The sequence below is a fragment of the Helicoverpa armigera genome, chromosome 3 (assembly GCF_030705265.1).
Source record: "Helicoverpa armigera isolate CAAS_96S chromosome 3, ASM3070526v1, whole genome shotgun sequence".
NCBI lineage: Eukaryota > Metazoa > Arthropoda > Insecta > Lepidoptera > Noctuidae > Helicoverpa > Helicoverpa armigera.
The window spans coordinates 6870210-6890462 of NC_087122.1; the positions used below are offsets into that span (position 1 = coordinate 6870210).

At 36.1% G+C, this 20253-nt stretch overlaps 1 protein-coding gene across 7 annotated transcripts in view; it reads left to right on the forward strand.

Annotated features, from left to right (window-relative positions):
• Window positions 1–20253, forward strand: part of LOC110374089 (potassium voltage-gated channel subfamily KQT member 4) — a 40898-nt gene that overhangs the window by 16318 nt on the left and 4327 nt on the right. For 2 of the 7 annotated variants that reach the window (XM_021331662.3, XM_021331667.3), the window contains 10 exons: window positions 3053–3181; window positions 3334–3444; window positions 3679–3866; window positions 4453–4604; window positions 8415–8513; window positions 12134–12204; window positions 14530–14657; window positions 17570–17666; window positions 17990–18297; window positions 18428–18534. In XM_021331662.3, coding sequence (XP_021187337.3) covers window positions 3053–3181; window positions 3334–3444; window positions 3679–3866; window positions 4453–4604; window positions 8415–8513; window positions 12134–12204; window positions 14530–14657; window positions 17570–17666; window positions 17990–18297; window positions 18428–18534 — 1390 coding nt within the window. Of the gene's footprint in view, window positions 1–3052; window positions 3182–3333; window positions 3445–3678; window positions 3867–4452; window positions 4605–8414; window positions 8514–12133; window positions 12205–13268; window positions 13397–14529; window positions 14658–17569; window positions 17667–17989; window positions 18298–18427; window positions 18535–18902; window positions 19018–20253 lie in introns of all 7 variants that reach the window. The other 5 variants (XR_007510413.2, XM_021331668.3, XM_021331663.3 and 2 more) reach the window with 5 other exon arrangements.

The following is a 20253-nucleotide window of genomic DNA, read 5'->3' on the forward strand; positions in this document are numbered from 1 at the left end:
TGGAAACCACCTATATCAATGGTTTTTATCAACAAATCGATAGACTATATCCTTGTATACACCTAGCTGCAGTCGCCCCGGGTTCTCTGTTATACTTTGAAAGATACAGAGATTTTTCAAAATCTTTCATTCGCGGCAATATATATGCCGTACAGCGTAGAAGTGAAAAAATGCTAGGGATGGGGTTTACTTCTGGAATGATAGTCGATAGTTTAAAAATATTTTTTATTGTAGATAAAATATTCATATTTATCAGTGTTAGGTATATTATTTTATAAATCAACATAATTATGTAACCTAATTATATAATATGTATAAATATGTATTTATATTCTACCACAATCACACTATAGCGCCACCTAGTCCCAAATACATATAATGCATATTGCATAGTATAGTTAGAAAATACACCCAGACCAAGACAACTAGACAAAGAGTGTTTGATTTGTGTGGGAATCGAACCCACAACCACTACGCCAACAGACCAATTTAAAAAAAAAAACTAAAAACTATTAAAGGACGTGTATGAAACTTAGTAAGTAGGTAGTTATTCCACTGAATTATTTTCACAGTTGACATCTTTGGCTTCAAGATGATGATTTCCCCCCTCTCTCTCTCTACTCAAATCCAGTTTTTTTATGTGAACGTCTCATTGTAGCAGAACCGCGTAATATTTTTCACAAAAAATATTGTTACGTCTTGCTTACGGCCAGCACTAGCGCACACTGAACCGCCGCGCGGACGCATGCAGTGTGGTGCGGGGTTGGGGGGGTACGGCAAGATATTCGCCGTACCGCACTGAATGAAAATTATTATTTTACTGTGCGTTACGGCAACTATTTTGCCGTATATTGTTAGTGTACAATATTATTATATTAAAAGCAACAATATTGAAAATATCACTATCTCATTCCTACGCGCAAGGGAACTTAGATAAATCGCCCCCGCACAGTACGCAAAACAAGGACAACGAGCTACCGCACTGGCTGAGAGTCAAATACGGCCAAATACTTGCCGTAACGCAGTGAATGTGTTAACGTAGTGTAAAGCATTGCTGAGTAAGCGTCGCGTCGCTGCGGCTCTGGGCGCAATTTCCTCCGTAGTCCTAAGTTGTATGTAGGTAGTGACGCGGACGCCACTCAATATTTATTCACAATCACTTCAGGTTAAAGTTGCATGATCACAATGCAGAGAAAATAAACCGGAGCAACCGGCACGATTCTCGCTGCTCCTACAATATTGACATTTAGAACGCTTCGCTCCAAAGTAAACACAAACGCCAGCGCCGCGTTTCGATGCAGGCGGGTGCTAATTTAATATCTAATATCTGCTTTAATACGGACGACTTTTATTCGCCTGTTTACGTCATGAATAGTTTATACGTGTGCGGAGTTGCTTACCCACGAGGGACGTGCCCGAGACCAGACTGCTCGTGCAATATTTTAGTGTAAGTAACAATTTCACCCACAAAATTTCGCCTCTCTGACTTTATAGCTTTAGAGGTACTCGCTCAGGAAATGGGCATAAATATTTGGGTTTATTTCCAATTTTGTTTTCGTCATAAAATTTTCTTTCTTTTTATAAAGAGTATATAAAATGATCGAACAATTCATTACTTATATGTAAGTAGCCCTAGCATTCCTGGAGAAAATCTTGCTATTTGTTGTAGCAATATTTTTTATAAGTTGCTTAGTCAGTGAACGTACCAGCGATGAAAATTTATAACGGCAAGTCAGATTAATGAACAAAGCCTGTTGTTATTTAAGACTGACTTAGTTGGCCAACATTTTTACTCCATCTATTGTGACTAATGTCTTTATGTCACAAGCAGCAATTTGTGCTTGTTTTGCAAATAAAAGTGTGTTTTATAGAATTTTCATCTAAATTATGTAGGGTACATTCTCCAATATATATATAGTAGATAAATACAATACATACTTTTTTGGTAATTATTATATATTAAGACTAAACATGCGGCGTGACCTTTTGAATAACTAAGAATACCAAGAATTGTGCTGAAATAGGTAGATATCAAACGACAATCAAATAACAGACGTCGGACCGAAGCGCTTGGTATTTAGAATTCCTCATTTTTCGTATCCCTTCTTACATCGACCGGCACAATAGCGCATTCTTCGGGTACATATTTCACGTGCTCCGAGTTTCTTCCCAGACGTGCAAATTTTCTCGTAATGTTTACTTCACCGAAGAACAAGTGATAAATATTCCGTGTTTGTGCTGGCTGCTACCGATACAGCCACTTCCTAGCCTATACAATGCACAATCTAGAATGCAATCAGAGTGCACGTATACACTATGCAGGTAATAATGGTTCAGAATGGAGCTATAAAAGTGCATGAAACTTGTTGTCCTACATGTATTATTCAAGAAAATGTTTTCACTTTCATAACCTTTCGAAGCTTTGAACTTGGAACATGGATGACCTTTACGTTTAAGAAGGGTCTTAAAATTAAGTCGGGGGATTTGTAAAATAATTGCGGTTAGACTTTAATTTATCCAAGTTGGGGTATTCAGTAGTTAAAAAGCTGCTTAAATTCTACAATTCTCTAAAAGAACTTGACTTATTGTACGTTTTAAAGAAATGAAAAATGAGATGAAAATAAATGTAATGGATGCCAATCTCAGTTAAAGAACCCTTCAACGGAGATGACTGAGTTTCTTCGAAATGAACATCTTATTTTAGACTTAAAAGCTAATATAAGTTGGACTTGCCGAGTCCTCGAAATCTTTAGCAGAATGCTATCAATAAGTTTGCGAGTGGAATGGAATCTTTGCCCTATGACCTTTGCAAACAGCTACAAAGGCACAGCTACGTTATGTGCCACTCTGCTGCGTCATGTTACGCTACTCTAATTAAAACGTTCTCGCTCTCTAATATACACTATTATGAAAGTATTACACACAATCAAAGAACACGAAAATATAATAAGAGTTCACAAATTATAATATTGTACCTATTAAATAATTACTTCATCATAATGTTTATAAGTGAGTCTACAGAAAGAGAATACAAAACATCTTTGTTTTTCAGGAATTAATAACTACATTATATATTGGGTTCCTCGGACTCATATTCGCCTCATTTCTGGTGTACTTAGCTGAGAAAGACGTCGCGGATACAAAGTTTAAAAATTTCGCAGAAGCTTTGTGGTGGGGTGTGGTAAGTACCTATAAACTTGTATGGGTTTATTTTGTATTTCTTATAAATGATAATAGTTTTGAGTCTCAGCTTTTTCATTGAGAGATTGAACAAAGCCTCAATCAGTGTAGTGTGTGTGTAGTGCGGTAGCTTACGCGTGAATGTAATCGCAGATCACGCTGTGCACGGTGGGGTACGGCGACATGGTGCCGCAGACGTGGCAGGGCAAGTTCATCGCCTCCTTCTGCGCACTGCTGGGAATATCCTTCTTCGCGCTACCCGCCGTGAGAATCACTTCCACTCTCTAATTGACTTATTCAATCAATGTCTGGCTTTGTTAATCTACAAACCACAATCTAATATTGCCTTATTTCATGTTTTCGTCTATATATAAAAATATGTTAAAGACGGGCAATTTTCTGATAAATATATGTATTGATATGTCAATTCCATGCCTGGCAATTTCCTGTGTGTCTACATCATTTGGTGTAATCGATATAGGTTAATGTTATGAACAGGGAATACTTGGGTCTGGCTTTGCCCTCAAAGTTCAGCAGCAACAACGTCAGAAGCATATGATCCGGAGACGGCAGCCGGCCGCCACGCTCATCCAGGCGCTGTGGAGGTGTTACGCCGCAGACGAGCACTCCATGAGTGTCGCCACCTGGAAGATACACCAAGTGCCACTTCCCAGTCCACAAGCCAGGTAATTATTAAAAAAAAGAATGGCCGCTGCCATAGCTTTCCAAGCAACAACTAAATGTTTTTCTGCGAAGTGACAATCAATGAGATACTTTGACTTTTCCTTAACACTAATAAACTTCACAGACCAGCATTTTTCATCGATATGGTGCAGAATACTATTTTATTTCATATTATATAGTCGTGGTGGCCTAGTGGGTAAAGGACCTACCTCTCAAGTATGAGGGCGCGGGTTCCATCCCAGGTCAGGCAAGTACCAATGCAACTTTTCTAAGTTTGAATGTACTTCCTAAGTTTATCTTAGATACCATTGACTGTGTTTCGGATGGCACGTTAAACTGTAGGTCCCGGCTGTCATAGAACATCCTTGACAGTCGCTTCTTGTAAAGCACTGGTACTCAGCTGAATCCGGTTAGACTGGAAGCCGACCCCAACATGATTGGGAAAAGGCTCGGAGGATGATGACTATTTTATTTCATATTAGCTATAGAAAATAAATTGAAGGTTTCAATTAAATTATGTCACTTGCCATAAACCGTTGTATAGGAAAGTCAACAGCCAGCAGTGACGAGTGTATGTATATTTGACAGCCGAGTGATGAGTGCGTCGTTCAAGAACAATGCATCCTTTGTGTCGCGGCTGCCGACGATCCGCCGCCACAAGAGCACCTCGCTGCACTCCCCCGCGCCGCACTCCAAGCCCGCACATAGATACGATGTCAATGCCAGCGCTGAAAATCTTGGTAAGCCTATTTGAAGCATAATCTTTTCATTCGTCATTTATTTTTTATTTAATTTTAAATATGTTTCAATGACTGAAGACTTTATTAAGAAAAATATTAAAATACCATTTGTTATGTGACGTAGGTATACATATAAACATACATGCTGAAATATTGCCATAGGCAGCTTTATACTTCACTTCAAAAATTAACAACACGGGAAACTTAAACTTAGGCACCGCACGATCTCACTCATTTTCACTGAAATACCCAAATAAACACACGGCATTTATGATGAACTTTACAAATAATAGTAAACAACCTAAATAAATTGAAATTGTGTTAATGCAGACAAAATCCGGATGACATAAACAACATTAAATTTACCACAAGGACCTAAATTGGCTGTTTCTAAGTTTGGGACAATATTTACGACACAAAAGAAAAAAGAAGAAGGATATATCGAAATACAAAAGAAAACATATCGGCAATAAGTAAAACGAGAAGATCACTAAATAAGACGAGTTGCGAATAAAAAACTATTGAGTATAAGTACATAAATAGAATGTTCGCAGGCACATCCATCACGTATGTACATACTACAGGCCATTAAGGTGGTGCACTCAAACCGCAACTTTTTTCAATTGCTAACACAACAAAAAGGACAAATATTCATCAACACTCTGTAGATTGACGCGCCATTTTAATTAGCGCAGTGTTGTGCAGTGTGTGTGACATGTGAAGAGTTTAGTGGAATGGAGTGTGATGTCATTTATTGCCCTGTTCCGTAGATAATCATACGTCGGGAGGGGACCGTGCGTGTTGTCTACTACATTGTTGGAAAAGCTGCTTTAAAGGTTCTGTTATAAATATTTTAGACGGCACTATGGCATGACAATATTACAGTCGATAAACTTCCGCTGCGTTTCTTGTTGATTCTTATTAGTAAATACTTTCCAGAAATATGTGAATACACGAAAAGCGAACATGTTGACGTAGCTTTCAGCCCGGACTAAATGTCAACCTTCCGGCGATAATGGCTACGTCTCTTAGCTCCAGACACGATTGCTGACATCCTACTTACCTTCTACTTCTTTCTATTATTTTTCACTTTTTTTGAAATAAAAATGCACCCGCGTAGATTCAAATATTGCTTCGAAAACTTTACAGTACCTACTTGTACTTGTATCGCAATCAGAAGCTTTATATACCTACATCTGACGAAGTGGCTTCTAAAAAACAATTGCTTCCGCGTATTTGAACTGCTAAAGTTAGAGTGATGAAAATATGAAATGTTAATTATTTATACCGACTGCAAGACTTGCGTTCATTTAGCATCATAGATCGCGGTTCACACAATGAATTTCCAGATTATACAAGCGACCTCATGTTACTGGAATGGCTTCCTTAAAAGCTTGTAATTTTAAGTTCGGTTACGTATTTTAAATAAATAATAACTAAGTATTTACACTGCTTTGCATTTTTTATTATGCATGCCAGATAGTTCATAGGAATTCTGTAAAATATTTATAGGTATTTATCATCACGATATTCTATATGTGGGTGATGATGATTTCAAGATATTATATTATAAAGGTTATATAAAGTACGTAGGCATGCTTCAGACTACGTTTTGTACTCCCGCCTGTCTCAGTCGAGATTGATACAAAAAAGAACCTTCTGTTAATTTAGCTGGCTCTTTATTCTTATATTGAACATTGGATTTATGAGTTACATGTACCTTTTTTAAAAAAAATCTAATTATAGGAAAGTTAAAATAATGTTAATTCAAGTAGGCGTGGGTAGACGGTATTGAATTAGTATTTTAAGAAAAATAAGAAACTCGCGCAATTAAGCTCATGGCGTGCAATTTTATATAGGGAGATATATTATTGAACGCTCGTTAATTGTTTTCATCCATCATAGTGCACACATCTAAACAAGCCGAAAATAAAACATTGCAATTTTGATAGTGTGTCGTATCTATATCTTTGAAATTCATCTGCAAAATTTGCAATTGTGTTTGTGTTATTTCACGAATTCTATGGACGAAATTGGTCTGAAATAGAGATTTATTATTATTATAAAATCAAGTATAGGTCGCCAAACTGGCAATAACGAGATAAATTATTTTTAAGATTATTAAATTTACAGAAATACTTATTTGCTATTTACGTCATTACCAAATTTGAGATGGCTTGATCTAAAGAGGAGATCTAGAGACATCTTAATAGACTTATTTAGGTCTTACTGAACTTATCAATTTATCAGTGCTACGACGTCTTGTATTATGGGTAACTTGAGATTATTTTATTTATCGTGATTTTTTTAATGCTAATGGTTATCTTTAGGGAGGTAATAAAAACTTGAATCGTCAAGTGATGCTTCACTTTGAACGACGTCAACAACTAAAAGACTGTGACGTATTTTAGTTACTTGGCAAGTTAATTCGTAATAAAACTAAGATAACCAACCCCTATTGGCCATTCGGTGATCACAAAAACATGAAACGCCTTGAGTGTAAGTAAACAACTTTTGCTGTCATAAAAACAGTCACTTTCTGTATTTCCATTCCCCCTACACTTTCAGAAACACTTTGTTTTACTTACTCATAGTTGAATGTGTGGATCTTATTTACGTATCTGAGGATGATTCAGATAAGGCCATCACTTACAAACATACCACTTTTCAAGCACGTTATACTTCTTTAATTAATCATTTTAAGAGAAATACGTTGAAAGTAGCGAGTGTGTGAAGTGACCTTTTCATGACGGTCAAGAATAGCGGGTTCCGCACCGCAAACATGTGCACAAACATAAACGAGTATTTCGTATAAATATGGCATATTTTTTTTTGTGATTTGGAATGCTTCCGCATACTTATTATTCAAGTACAATGAGCTACATTCATAAAGCGTTTGCACATTAGTCAGAAAGAGACGAAGAATGGATCAATAGTTTGCCCGAGACATTAAATGGCAACCGCTGCATTGACCTCATTATTTAGGTGTTTCTTTGATGCAGCCTTAAGAATTACGAAATTTGTTAGGCAAGAACTCCCCTTCAACTCACTTCTATTAGTTATTGATTCGGAGTAAGGCAACATTGACACAAGTTAACTGTATATTTACGAGTATAACTGTCACGTTGCCACAGTCTTGTTACACTTGTGTTCGATACTAATGACAGGGTTCATCTTCAAAGAATAAAAGGATTCCCCGCCCGAAACATTTTCCACCCTGTAATATGAGTCAAGATGAAAGGCAAATCCTATTTGACATAAGCTACACGTTGCGGAAATTTCATTTTACGGTATATTTATAGGAATTAAATTAAATAGTAGAAAGGGAACGAATTTGTTAGCAAATAGCAATAAGGTGTAATTTATTCATACTGAAAATACATAACGTTCAAAAACTATCTAGCTTAGATTAAAATCGAAGTTTTCCATTTTGTGACAGTTATTAGAAATCGTATCGATATGTAGGGTATGTTACACATAGGTAATATATTATTAGGTACTATGTAAAGCCGTTTAATAACTGCCCAAGTAACAGTTTAACATTATACAAGACACTCAGCAGGCAGACAGGCGGATAATGTAGGTACCTACACTCACGTTATAAAATGTATGCATACTTGATGTAGATCCCCTGATTACAATCGATGACGTGATGGTGCTACACCTACATATTATATGAAATTGGACCTTGAGAGCTTGGTATTGGATAGCATCGTGTGCGGGTAGGATAGGGTCGAGCATGCCAGCTAGTCGAGGTAGATGCGCTGGAGTGGGTGCAGTGTTGAAGTGAGCGTATGTGTGGGTCGGCAGGCGCGACGGCGGGCCGCCCGGCGCGCGCGCCGCCCGTGCACCCGGCGCACAGCGAGGACTCGGTGGCCGAGACACCACTCTCCAAGAAAAACTCTGATGGTAAGACGTGGACGCAACAGATACCTTCAAATAGCTGTATTTCGTATTAGACAAAACTGTTCGTCTGTTCAAGTGCTCTTCCTGTCGCTTTCGAGTAGTGTAACATTTCTTCACTAGGAGTATGTACAGATGTAGTTTATGTGGTTTGACGAGATTGTGTATATTTGGAACACATTCACTACTTTTCGACACCTAGAATATTGCGTAATGTTTCACTAAAGTTTCCACTTAGATGATTAGACCATTAATCTGTATGAAAGTATAATCTAATAAAAGCTCATGACACGTGCTTTTTATAAATTATATAGACATCGCATCGTGCTATTGGAAACTATGCATCGGTGTGTGTATAGTAATGTGAATTCAGATGCACCTATTCCAGTAAAGTGTATACATACCTACGTATTATACATGCGCAATAACGTCCATTAATGTTTTAACTCATAACTAGTAGATCTGTAGCTGATTGCATCGCAACAACATTTTATGCGAATTTATTTATGTATCATGTTTTGTATGAAATGTTGTAAATGTGTCCTATAGAAACTGTATTGATGTTTGAAGAATACGTGTAAAGTTGTATACAATGTATATTATAAATGTTTGTACCTGCAGCATGGTTAAAAGATCTTCCTCGGCACAATAACGCATGCTACAATATGGAAATGCAATGTGTGGACTGTGAACGTGAACATTAACAACCATTAACCTCCGCAACAAGGAATCTGTACCCACTTATCTTATACCTACATCTTTTGTTCCCTCCCTGTAAAACTTTTATATTAATTACTGCAAAAGTTTGTAAAAATGTATGGATGTATGTACCTACGTGAGTATCTGGGAATGTTTGTTACTCTTCCACGCTAAAACAACTCGACGGATTCTGTAAAATTTGGCAGTAAAACAGCTTAATACCGAAATAACATAAAACCCTTTTTATCCATCTACGGGAAATAGTTCCGTGGAAACGCGGGTGAAACCGCGGCCGGAAGCTAGTAAATAATAATTCGTGTTTGCGGCGAAACCTTCACTCGTTGATTACATTAACCCATTTTTGCTTTGCTGTGTTCGTTACTGGAATAGCCAAACAAATAAAATATCCTTTTATCTGTATCACATTAATCTCCACGGCCGTCGTGCCCCTATACCCCTACTTGTTTATATGTATGTATAACAAAATGACGAAAACGAAGTCCTAAGAAAATCTAAATAAATCTTTTTATTTTGAACAGATGATCATGTCATAGTCAAATAATAGAAATCGAAATATTTTTATGAAAAGATTTTTACTCTTCGCGATTTACTTTCTAGTAGGTACTCAAATACTGTTCTTGCAATTAGCTGCATTATCTTAAATAATTTCAGAACAATTAAATGATATTCAAAGAAAAACCTTTACGTTACGACTGTTTCTTCGGTACCTGTCTTGAGATCTGGACTGCTAGCGCCCATAAATAAGTACCTACCCCGTTATTTTGTAAGAAACAACTTGTACAGTAGGATCTAAACTATTTGTACTCATAATTCTTGCACGAAGATTGAATTATTTGGGTACACGGACGTATATATAGGTATATAGTTGGACGTGGGATAAGCTATGCTCAAGGGCTTTCGGCTTTCTCGACAAGGGAAGAGTTCCTCGTTTTTTCAAAGCTAAATCCTTTCGGTCTCTGTGAGTAACATTTTCGCTTGACGACTTTTATGTAATCCGTGTGTCATAACATTTCCTTATCCAATATATTTTCTTCATCACTATACTCATCAATATATTTACATTAAAGAAGTTTGTTTGCTCCTAACTCCTACGTACAATTTGCCCTAGTTCAGTAACCAGAGCACGTTATTGAGTAAACCCCGCATATATACCTATTTTATATTAAGCTATACATTAATAATGTTATTTATTTACTTGTTAGGATAGTATAAACACACTGTTATAACACATTGGTGGAATACTATCAGTGGTGGACCCATACGCACGCCAACGTACGAGTATGATCGTCTACTATATCGACTACAATAGACTACGATGATGCTATTTTTCCATTTAATTTTCGTTCCGCAATATTTTATTTTCAGGTTTTCTAGTTTTTTTTTTATAATATATTGTTGTGGTATCTGTATCAATAAGAATCTCATCCATTACATCATGTAGTTTGCCTTAAAAGCATATATTTTCAGCGGGGACAAATTACTTTTACCATTACGATAACTAGCATGTCCCTTGACAAATGACGAAGATTGATTTAAGTATATTTAGGTTGTACCTGAAAAGAAAAAACAGTACCCTTCTATTTGATTATCCTCATGTCGATTTGTTAATAGATACACTTTATATCTAGCAGCATAAAATATTGATTTATTTAAGTAAATGAAGAAGAACGTTTTAAATAATGAACTTAAACATAATGTGCATAAGGTATCCGTATTACTTCAATTGATTCCATTTAAAGTTTAATTTGAAATAATAAATTAAAAAAAAAACAACTACATTTGGTGATTTTACAAAAATTGGGTACTTAATAGTCTTTTGTAATCACCACCCTTCAATGCGCGACTTATCTGACAACATATAAGTAGGTAACTAGAGATAGACACATACATTTACGTCCCATACAGCATAATTGTGTAATGGTAACCTAATACAAATTGTATAACACTCAGTACCTACAACAGAGTTTCAGAGGCTGTTGTTGAGAGCACACACCCAAGTACACGGTATTCTCCGGTTTAACAATTGATTTCCTTCTTGATTGTAGGAGGGAATGGCTTGGGATGGCTTCGTTTTTATGACAGCTGGCAACAACTTAAATATTTAAGTTTGCTTTTCAGTATAGCCGCTACCTATTTGCCTTTACCGTATATCTTACTCGTATAAATTTATGTACCTATGTCTTTTTTAGTAAAAATTGGAATAAAGAATCAACAAAGTTAAGAATTTATCTTTAATCTCTAATATTTCGTAATGTTAAGCTACGTATGTGTCTATTCAAATCCTTATAATAGTGAATAAATCAGTCGGAAAAGCGGTCCAAAAAATGATTCCCTTGAAAAGAATTGAGTCTGTATTGATCTATCCGAAACATGAAACGTGTGCTAAAATTTGAGTGTTATTTCTGAAGTTCAGTATCAGCTGTAAACCGCGTTGAGATCGACTGGCCACCCAAGTACATAAACATATTCATATAGCGTGTGGCAAATAATGCGGTTCGCCAATTTACTTCTCTGATGTTGCGAGAAACATACAGCGTCGCTAGTCAATTAATTGGGTACCCGTTTTCCAACTAATTATAATTAAGGTACCTACAGCTTTTGATGTTGTGTATATTGAAAACAAGAACTAAATACAATATTAATTGTTTTGTATTTCATTAGTTACAGTAAACCTAGGTATATGTACCTACTAAAACAAATCAATTAATATTTCGCTGGCCACGTAAAGATGTGGTTAGTTAAAACAAAATCCAAAGATGTCATGTTTTTAATCAGCATAAATAATGATTTCACGACAGGTCGCCGTCAACACAAGCTCGCTTTTAATGGCAGTCACAACATATAGTGTTATATAGGTACCAACATTATATTATGTTAATTTATCTAACACTGAGCTCTTGGTACAGATGAGGAGGACGAGCCGCGCTGCGTGACGTTGACGTCACGCCACAAAGCTGCCATACGATTTATAAGAAAGGTACGTAACTGTCTGCCGCTCTCTCTATCGTGTAAACTTACATAGAGCGTTAGTTTGTGGAGAATTAATTGAACTAGAAAATCTAGTATACTTCTAAACCACATTTCGAGCGTGTTGCCATTAGGTACACGTTTATAGACACAAATCCATTCGCAAATTAACGTAGAGTCGAAAAAATCGGAGACTATTTTTAATAACATTAGAGTTTTAGTTCAAGGCCTTGATTTCTGGCTCTGCAGAAAATAACTATACAATGGCTCTCAAGAATCTAAAATTATACACAGTTTTTTTTAAAGTCGTCAACTTTTCCCCTTTTAACGTTCGTATGAATGGCATCATGGCTGGGTAAAAAATCTAAATTCAAACATCGGATCCCGTAAACATCTGTATGACAAGGGCAAATTATGATTAAATATTCATCTCACCGTAGTACATACAAGACAAGTTGTTTCGATAAGAAATCTTTAAAAAAATTACGAATAAAAAACCTGGCGATTGAAGTTATGAAAATAGTTCCGCAGCTTTTAAAGCTTTAGTGATATGAGTCTCCCAATCATCTGTCAGAAAAGAAATGCAGGTTTATTTCAAATTCTTCGATGAGAGAGTATAATTATTTACGCTTACAGAACGGATTACATTTGCTTCACCCAATACATACGTAGTTTTTCCAAAGCCGATTTTATATAGTTGTTTTTAGGAATTTTATAGGAATATTATTGCTAATCACTGTGCAAAGTAGGTACATTATACAAATGACATTACTACCGTTTATAAATAAAGAAGGATGGCAATCAAAAGAATTTAGAATGTGTACCAGTTTCTCAGTTCATAATTTATTGCAAGTCCTACCGTTAGATTTACCTAAAATACGTACCTACTAAGGAGTACATACTCAAGACATTTTAACGTGAATATTTAATGAACACTTAATGACAACATCTTGGATTTAACATGGTCATTAGAGCGCAAAAGTTTAATTGCAATCCGAGAATAATTCCGGAACTTTGTGTTAGCTTTGTGATAAATATCAATTCGTAACTTACTGACTTGTGAAATTCTGACAGATGAAGTATTTTGTGGCCCGACGTAAGTTTAAAGAAGCGCTAAAGCCTTACGACGTCAAGGACGTAATTGAACAGTATTCTGCGGGCCACGTGGACCTGCTGGGCCGCGTGAAAAACGTCCAGACTAGGTACTGCAGCTACCTGCAAACCCATCTACACCATGCACTACCATTTACTTTCTACATACCTACTACCTACTATACTTTCCGTCTGGACTGTGAACCGACTGTGTCTTGTAATCTTCGTAGTCAAAGTTGCCATTGAACTTAATACCTTTATACTACTTCCGTAGTTAGTGTGTGCAACGCTATATACATAACGCATAACTACAGTACATTGGCTGCCTCGAAATCGCTAAAACCTCTTTTCATACCACATCGAACACATATTCGCATTGTATGTTATTCGTTTGAGTGATATATTATAGTATTTATTATGTTCCAGAATTTATTACATATCAAGATGTAATGAAGATATTTGTTGCCAGATCAGATTTCAGCTAAGGCTTAGTCATCACTATTCTAAGCAATAAAAATATATAAATAAGTGATACAACACTAGAGTATAGTTCTACTCCCTTCTTAATTGGTATTGTTTTTTATTATATTGCTTTCACACGGAAGTGACCAGAGGCATATAATATGAATATTTAAAATTAGCGATTTTGAAGCGGTCTCTACACTGAAAACTTCAAATGAAAACAGCTCCCTGCCTCTTAGTCTAGATGCCTGATACCTAGTTTATGACCTAATCTACACCGGTTCCGTTTTGCCCAACTTCAACGAAATTTTCAGTGACCATACGAAGTTAGTGCCCAAACTAAAGATTTAACATGTGTAATCAAGAAGTAGCTTTAATTAACAGATAGTTGCCCGGTAAAAATACCTACTGCATGATAGCCTATATGATTTTTATCAAATATGGGTGTAATATGGTAGGTATAGTTCTATTAATCCTCATCGATTCGATATTATAATAAATATGCAGGAACCTCCCATCAAATAAACATATACATGTATTGTATATTATTGTTCATGTAATTTACATAAAAACAACGTTTATCTTTGTATCATGTTATTCTCGAATCCTACTGCTCGAATACTCGATATTATATGCTAGAATATCATGCAATACAAATATTAGGACATTATGAATATATTCTTAATTTCACTACGTATCAAAAATGAGCTCATAACTTATCATTTTAATTTATATAAACTTTGCAAATTTGGCCATCAGGATGTGTTTTATTTTGGTGTAGCTCAAGTATTTTGTCGCACGCAAGAGATTTAGAGAAGCATTGAAACCGTACGACGTGAAAGATGTAATAGAGCAATATTCGTCGGGACATGCGGACCTGCTAAACAGAACCAAGAACCTGCAGTACAGGTGAGACGAGCGACTCGCACTGTCGTCGGCTACTGCCGCCGCTTCACTCACTGTCATCCAGGGCTCGCCTACTTGTACAGCCACTCGCTAAACTAGACCGACCGCCAGCGGCTCTGCCACTACCAACGACATTTCTCACCAACTAACATTACTATCCACCCCATGTAGGTAGGTAAGCCATAAATTTAACTACTATATCCACGTCAAGGTGGAAGGGTGATTAACGTTATTAAACCACATAAACGAGGCACTCATAGAGCTTTGTTCCATTCATAAGACTTACCTTATTTCTAACTGTTTAATTTCACTTTACAAAGTTACATTTCGACATGAAAAGGTGCATTAAACGAAACAGGCACTTTCATACGATTTTTTTACGAACTTTTAACTGCTTTTCATAACGCAGTATCCAATATGTTGCGTATTTAACACAATTGATTTCTAAGAAAATACTTACTCTAGTTATAAAAATAAAATCTGGTTTAAAATAATACCAAAGAGTGAGTGAAATCAGCCATTATACGATTGAATTAAATTGGATGTCATGTGATGATTACGTTAGATGGTTAGAGCAAAACTTTTTGGGTGCCCTGGTTGGTTCATACGTTTTAATCTGTGATAATGTGTTTAATGTATCTGCATTGTGTAATTATATTCTTGTGTAACATGTTGTTTGTAAGTAGATCCTCTTTATGCTCAATTAGATGTTCCCACTATAATACACTTTAAAGCAGATTTATTGATTTTAAGTGTTTAAATACAACCTTTTGTAATTTTAATCTTAATGTTAGTTAGTGTATGTAGTAATAAGTATTTTGTTTAAGTAGTAAGAATCACTTTATTGGGTTTAAACCGTTATTGTATTGAGGATGTAGGTAGGTAGGTTTAGACGTAGTCTTTAGTTAATAAATCTTCTACGCTTAGGAAAACAAGAATGGATTCGACAATACCTATTACAAATGTTACAGGATAGATAGATCTCTTGTTTTTAATTGTTTAGCATTATTCCAACTTATACGTACCTACCAGGTTTTATTATTTTGATAAACTAAACCTTAAAGGTTTTAAAATATTAGGTATAGGTAAATAGAGATTCACTATTTCATTACCATAGCAGGATTATTTTGTTGTCTTGACGCCAGTTTCCCCAATACTGAAACTCATGTTGTAGGTATGTGCCTGAAAAGAAGTACGTTGAAAATCATTTATTTAAATAAAAAAATATTAACACAAAGAGCCGGGTGTACGTTTAGCTAACAATTAAAATGCATGCTAAATAGTGAACCTGCCAAATTACCAAATAAAGATAACCTTCACAGATCTCTTTCAGGATCCAAACCCGACAATCACTCATTCGAATATTATGCATGTTTAGAAGATTAGACAATGACTTTTGTGCATGTCATGTGTATGTTTTCTTCTTTATACTTATAGAACCTTACTAGACATTTTCAAGTAGGCACTTCGCTGCCAGCAAATCTTCCCGCCTTCTATGAACCGCGCACGTTTGCACGCCACCAAAACATCCACCTTGAAACCTCATTAAACAAATTAAGTCTCTGTTGCATTTAAAAAATATGAGCGATACAAGTTTTGTTGAAAGTTGTTTGCAGTCTGTCAATAACGACGCCAACAAAGTCTCGTATGGGTATCATTTTTAACCCCTAGGTCCAGGTGTACTTGCACAATACACTTAACCTAAAGTTTATACTAAAAAACTTCATCTTATAAAAAAAGAGCTCGTAGCTAAGCAATAGCCACAGGGATCGATCGATTATAACGAAGAGTTCTTCCGAGTTTCGGAATGCACGTTAAATTTGGGGGTCTCGGCAGTCATTTTAACATCTTTGAAGTCGTTACCAGTACCCAAAAAGTCTGTCATACAATCTTTCAATCGTATTGGGTTACTTAGGTACCTAACTGGATTTAGGAGGAAAATTTGCTATCCTAAATCCTAAATGAATAGATAATTGTTAAAATGTTAAGATAAAAAAGAATCACCTGGGAAAAATTTTGCATCGCTTTTGCTCTTGAACGTATCATCATAACCTTCGCAGAGATACCTTACCACATAATAGGTACCTACCTTTATAGTTTAGTTGCCAGTTAGGAATTTTTATTATCCAATTTCAGCTGTCCACGTCTTAAAATCCTATTTCGTATCATACACACGCTTAATGCATTTCCATCATTATGCTGACTTATTGAATCATTTTCAAAATATAATAAGTTCACCTAAACGATATTTACTAAGAAACGCAAGGCCTAAAATAGTTTCATGCTTCCTTAAAATAATTAACATACCTAATATATTGGCAACACATGGCCATTATGTCAAAAGCATACTTAGTTACTAGCGAATCTCGGGCTTACTGGCTTTGCTTATAAAAACACACACTTATTTTTATGATGGATCCTTTCTCTTAATGCTTTTGTCTAGTACTTAAAGCTTTGTCACACGAGGTGATGATAATGATTTACCTTCCATGCCTATAAACTTAATCAATTACAACCTCAGGCTTTTTCTTTTCAATAAATTAATATATTTTAATAGGCACCTAGTTACCTTTCGTAGTCGTGCGTCCTTAAAATGAGTTGGACCTTTCATTATCATCTAGAATTAATTTTAAAATTAGGTATCATAGTATACCTCCTTTTTCTGATATTTTTGTGCAATGTATTTGTAGACAAAAGATGATTACATCATATTTTATTTAACAGCCCTAAAAAACAAGTTTGGGAAAAAGCTATTGTTTTATAAATGCTAACGTTTTTATTGGCTGTTCCTTAGCTCTGCTATTCCATGCACATTGGAAATATTCTCACAACCATGGCACCTTCACACATAGAAGTACGAAAAATAAAATGTTCGTTATATAATATGTATTTTTATATTTTTAACTCACCTACAGGTTAGACCAAATACTTGGAAAACAAGGATCTAAAGCTAAAGATGTCTACGCATCAAAAATCAGCCTAGCTTCCAGAGTAGTTAAAATTGAAAGACAAGTAAGTTGTATGCAAATTATGTACGCCTTACATTCTAAACATCCATTATTTACATGTATAAAATTGCATATTCAAAGGTCTAAATCTATTTTAGATTAAAACGAGAAAATTCTTAGTTTTATTCAGGAAGTCATAAAAATGGTCCTCATCTCTCATCGCTGTCACCCCTTAGAGTACCCAATAGGCTGGCGGGAATGTCACGTTGAATAGCCTGTTTAGGTAATCGTTTGGCAAAAACAAGCCAGCCTTTGGGTCACGGGAAATGTCAACCAGGCGCTTGTATGTAATAATATCCGTTTATATGGTTTATATATTTGTTTCAGGTAGATGATATAGAAAGTAAGTTGGATCATTTATTAGAAATGTATAAGGAAGATAGAGGAGCGTCACGACGGCTAGGAGGAAGTAGTGCCAACGGAGGAGAAGGTGGCCCCTCAGGAGAGGCGGGGCTGCTGGCGCGGCACCGGCCGGCGCTCACGGAGAAGCAGTGCTCCGAGCCCAACTCCCCGGTGTCGCGCACCTTCGAGCCGCCCGCGCCTGTCGCCGCGCCGCTCGTGCCCTACAAACGTCCCATGAACCGAGGATATTCAGACCTCGGTAGCAGATTCATGAAAAAAAAAGTTATCGTAAAGTAAGCAATGATTTTACTGTTACACGTTATTTTTTAAGCCACGTTAATATCTACCTATTAGGTACCTAACATCATTATCAGTCAGTCTGAAATGTAGATGCATGCTCAGCTGAATAATGAATAATTACAGGACAGCAAGTTCAAGTCGCAACGGTGATTCCCCCAGGGACGACGAAGTAGTTATCGTAGTGCCGGACCGCGAGGTCACGCCTCCCCGACTTGTTACCGACAGCTCAGGTCGGTATCGGGCACGATGTATGCCCACATACATGTACATAAGTACCAACAGTCATAACCCACATAACAACTCCTGAATAGTCACAAATCGTTGCATTTGTAGAAATTGTTTAGAGTTTAAACGGCCAAATAGACTTGATTTACTTAATGTGACCTGTAAATTTCCTGTTCTCCAAGAGTTACGTTGCAACGTCTAGTTAACTCTAATCAATATCTACGTTGTTCACTGCACGCTGTGATAGGTATGACTTATCAAACCTTACCCCCACTTTAACTATCACCACATTACCTGCCAAGTAGAGTCGTGTGAATCGATTGCTGTAATCTAGTCTAATGCCATCTTAACCAATTAAACGTCGTTGCCATAGGTATAAATATGAGAATATTACAAAATTGCAGCATCTTATGAAGATTATTCGTCGTCGACCTCTCTCTGACCGACGACATGGGAGAGCCCCATAGTAAATGGCCGCCGCCGGCTGAGTGAGTTCTACACCCTACCCCTATCGATGTGTGGAATGTTTATCATTTACTAGTGTCTCTCTGTGTCCTCCTAGACCCGCCTACAGTTATTCCAACCACATGAATGTACTAATAAACGTGTCGTAGACGTAGATTTACCTTTATCTGATCCTTTTTTAATGTATGTACTTTAATTTGCTGTTTAATCAAAATTAGTTCAATATACCAACACGATAACAACATATTGACTCAATACATGACTATTTACTAATAATTCTAGATGCCATCGAAAAAAAATAACTTTTTATAAAGCGTTTAAAGCAAACATGCAACAAGTTTTAAGTAGGTAATCTATACTTTATTACTGTATGTAGCAAGTTTATTTGTTTCAATTAGCATTTCCCATGGGACGCGGGTGAAACCGCAGAAGCCAAGTACCTAGTTATCTGAAGGGTTTGTTTGTTGGTTGACTTGCTTGATCGCGCTAATCTCAGTAACTACTCGATCTATTAGTAAAAAACTGTCAGTGTCAGTTAGCCCTTTTACCGAGGAATATCTGCTACCTACATTTAATCCGGAAGGCGGGTGAAACCGCCAGAGGAAGCAAGACAACAACTGCATTATAAGCGCTAAGCGCCATAATTGATCTACCTAAGTAATTCTTAAAACTGGTAGCATGTTTGAAATTGAATCTTTAAAACAATGCCATGTAAACTAGGCTGAAATCAGTGAACTGTTATGCGTTATTTCGGATAAAAATAAATAAATTTAATAACATAAATTTAATTTAATTATTAGATTTGTCGTGAACAGATGGAATAAATACTTAATTTCCATTAATTAAAAATTGATTTTATAAATTGACTTCGGATACGGATACTACTACCTACATTAGAGTTACACGCTCGATTTCAGTCTACTTTATAACCTGTGGTAAGAATTTTTGATCATTATAAACAGCATTATTTTCATCAATTTCTTTTAGCAACTTTAGCATGTCTGTTATGTATATTTACGTAGTTTCTTTTCTATTCATCGATATAGCGATGCAATATAATAATTTCAAGAAATTACCTGATAAGTAAAATGTACCTATACCAATGTGTTATTACATGTGTTTCAAATGTTTATTAAATGTGTAATAGAAATTGACAATCATTCCTCAATGATGAAAGCCATAAGACAAACCAAAGTAAGTTCGAACGGAGACTTAGATTAATTTATACTGACGGACAATTTTGAGAAACTATTCTTACA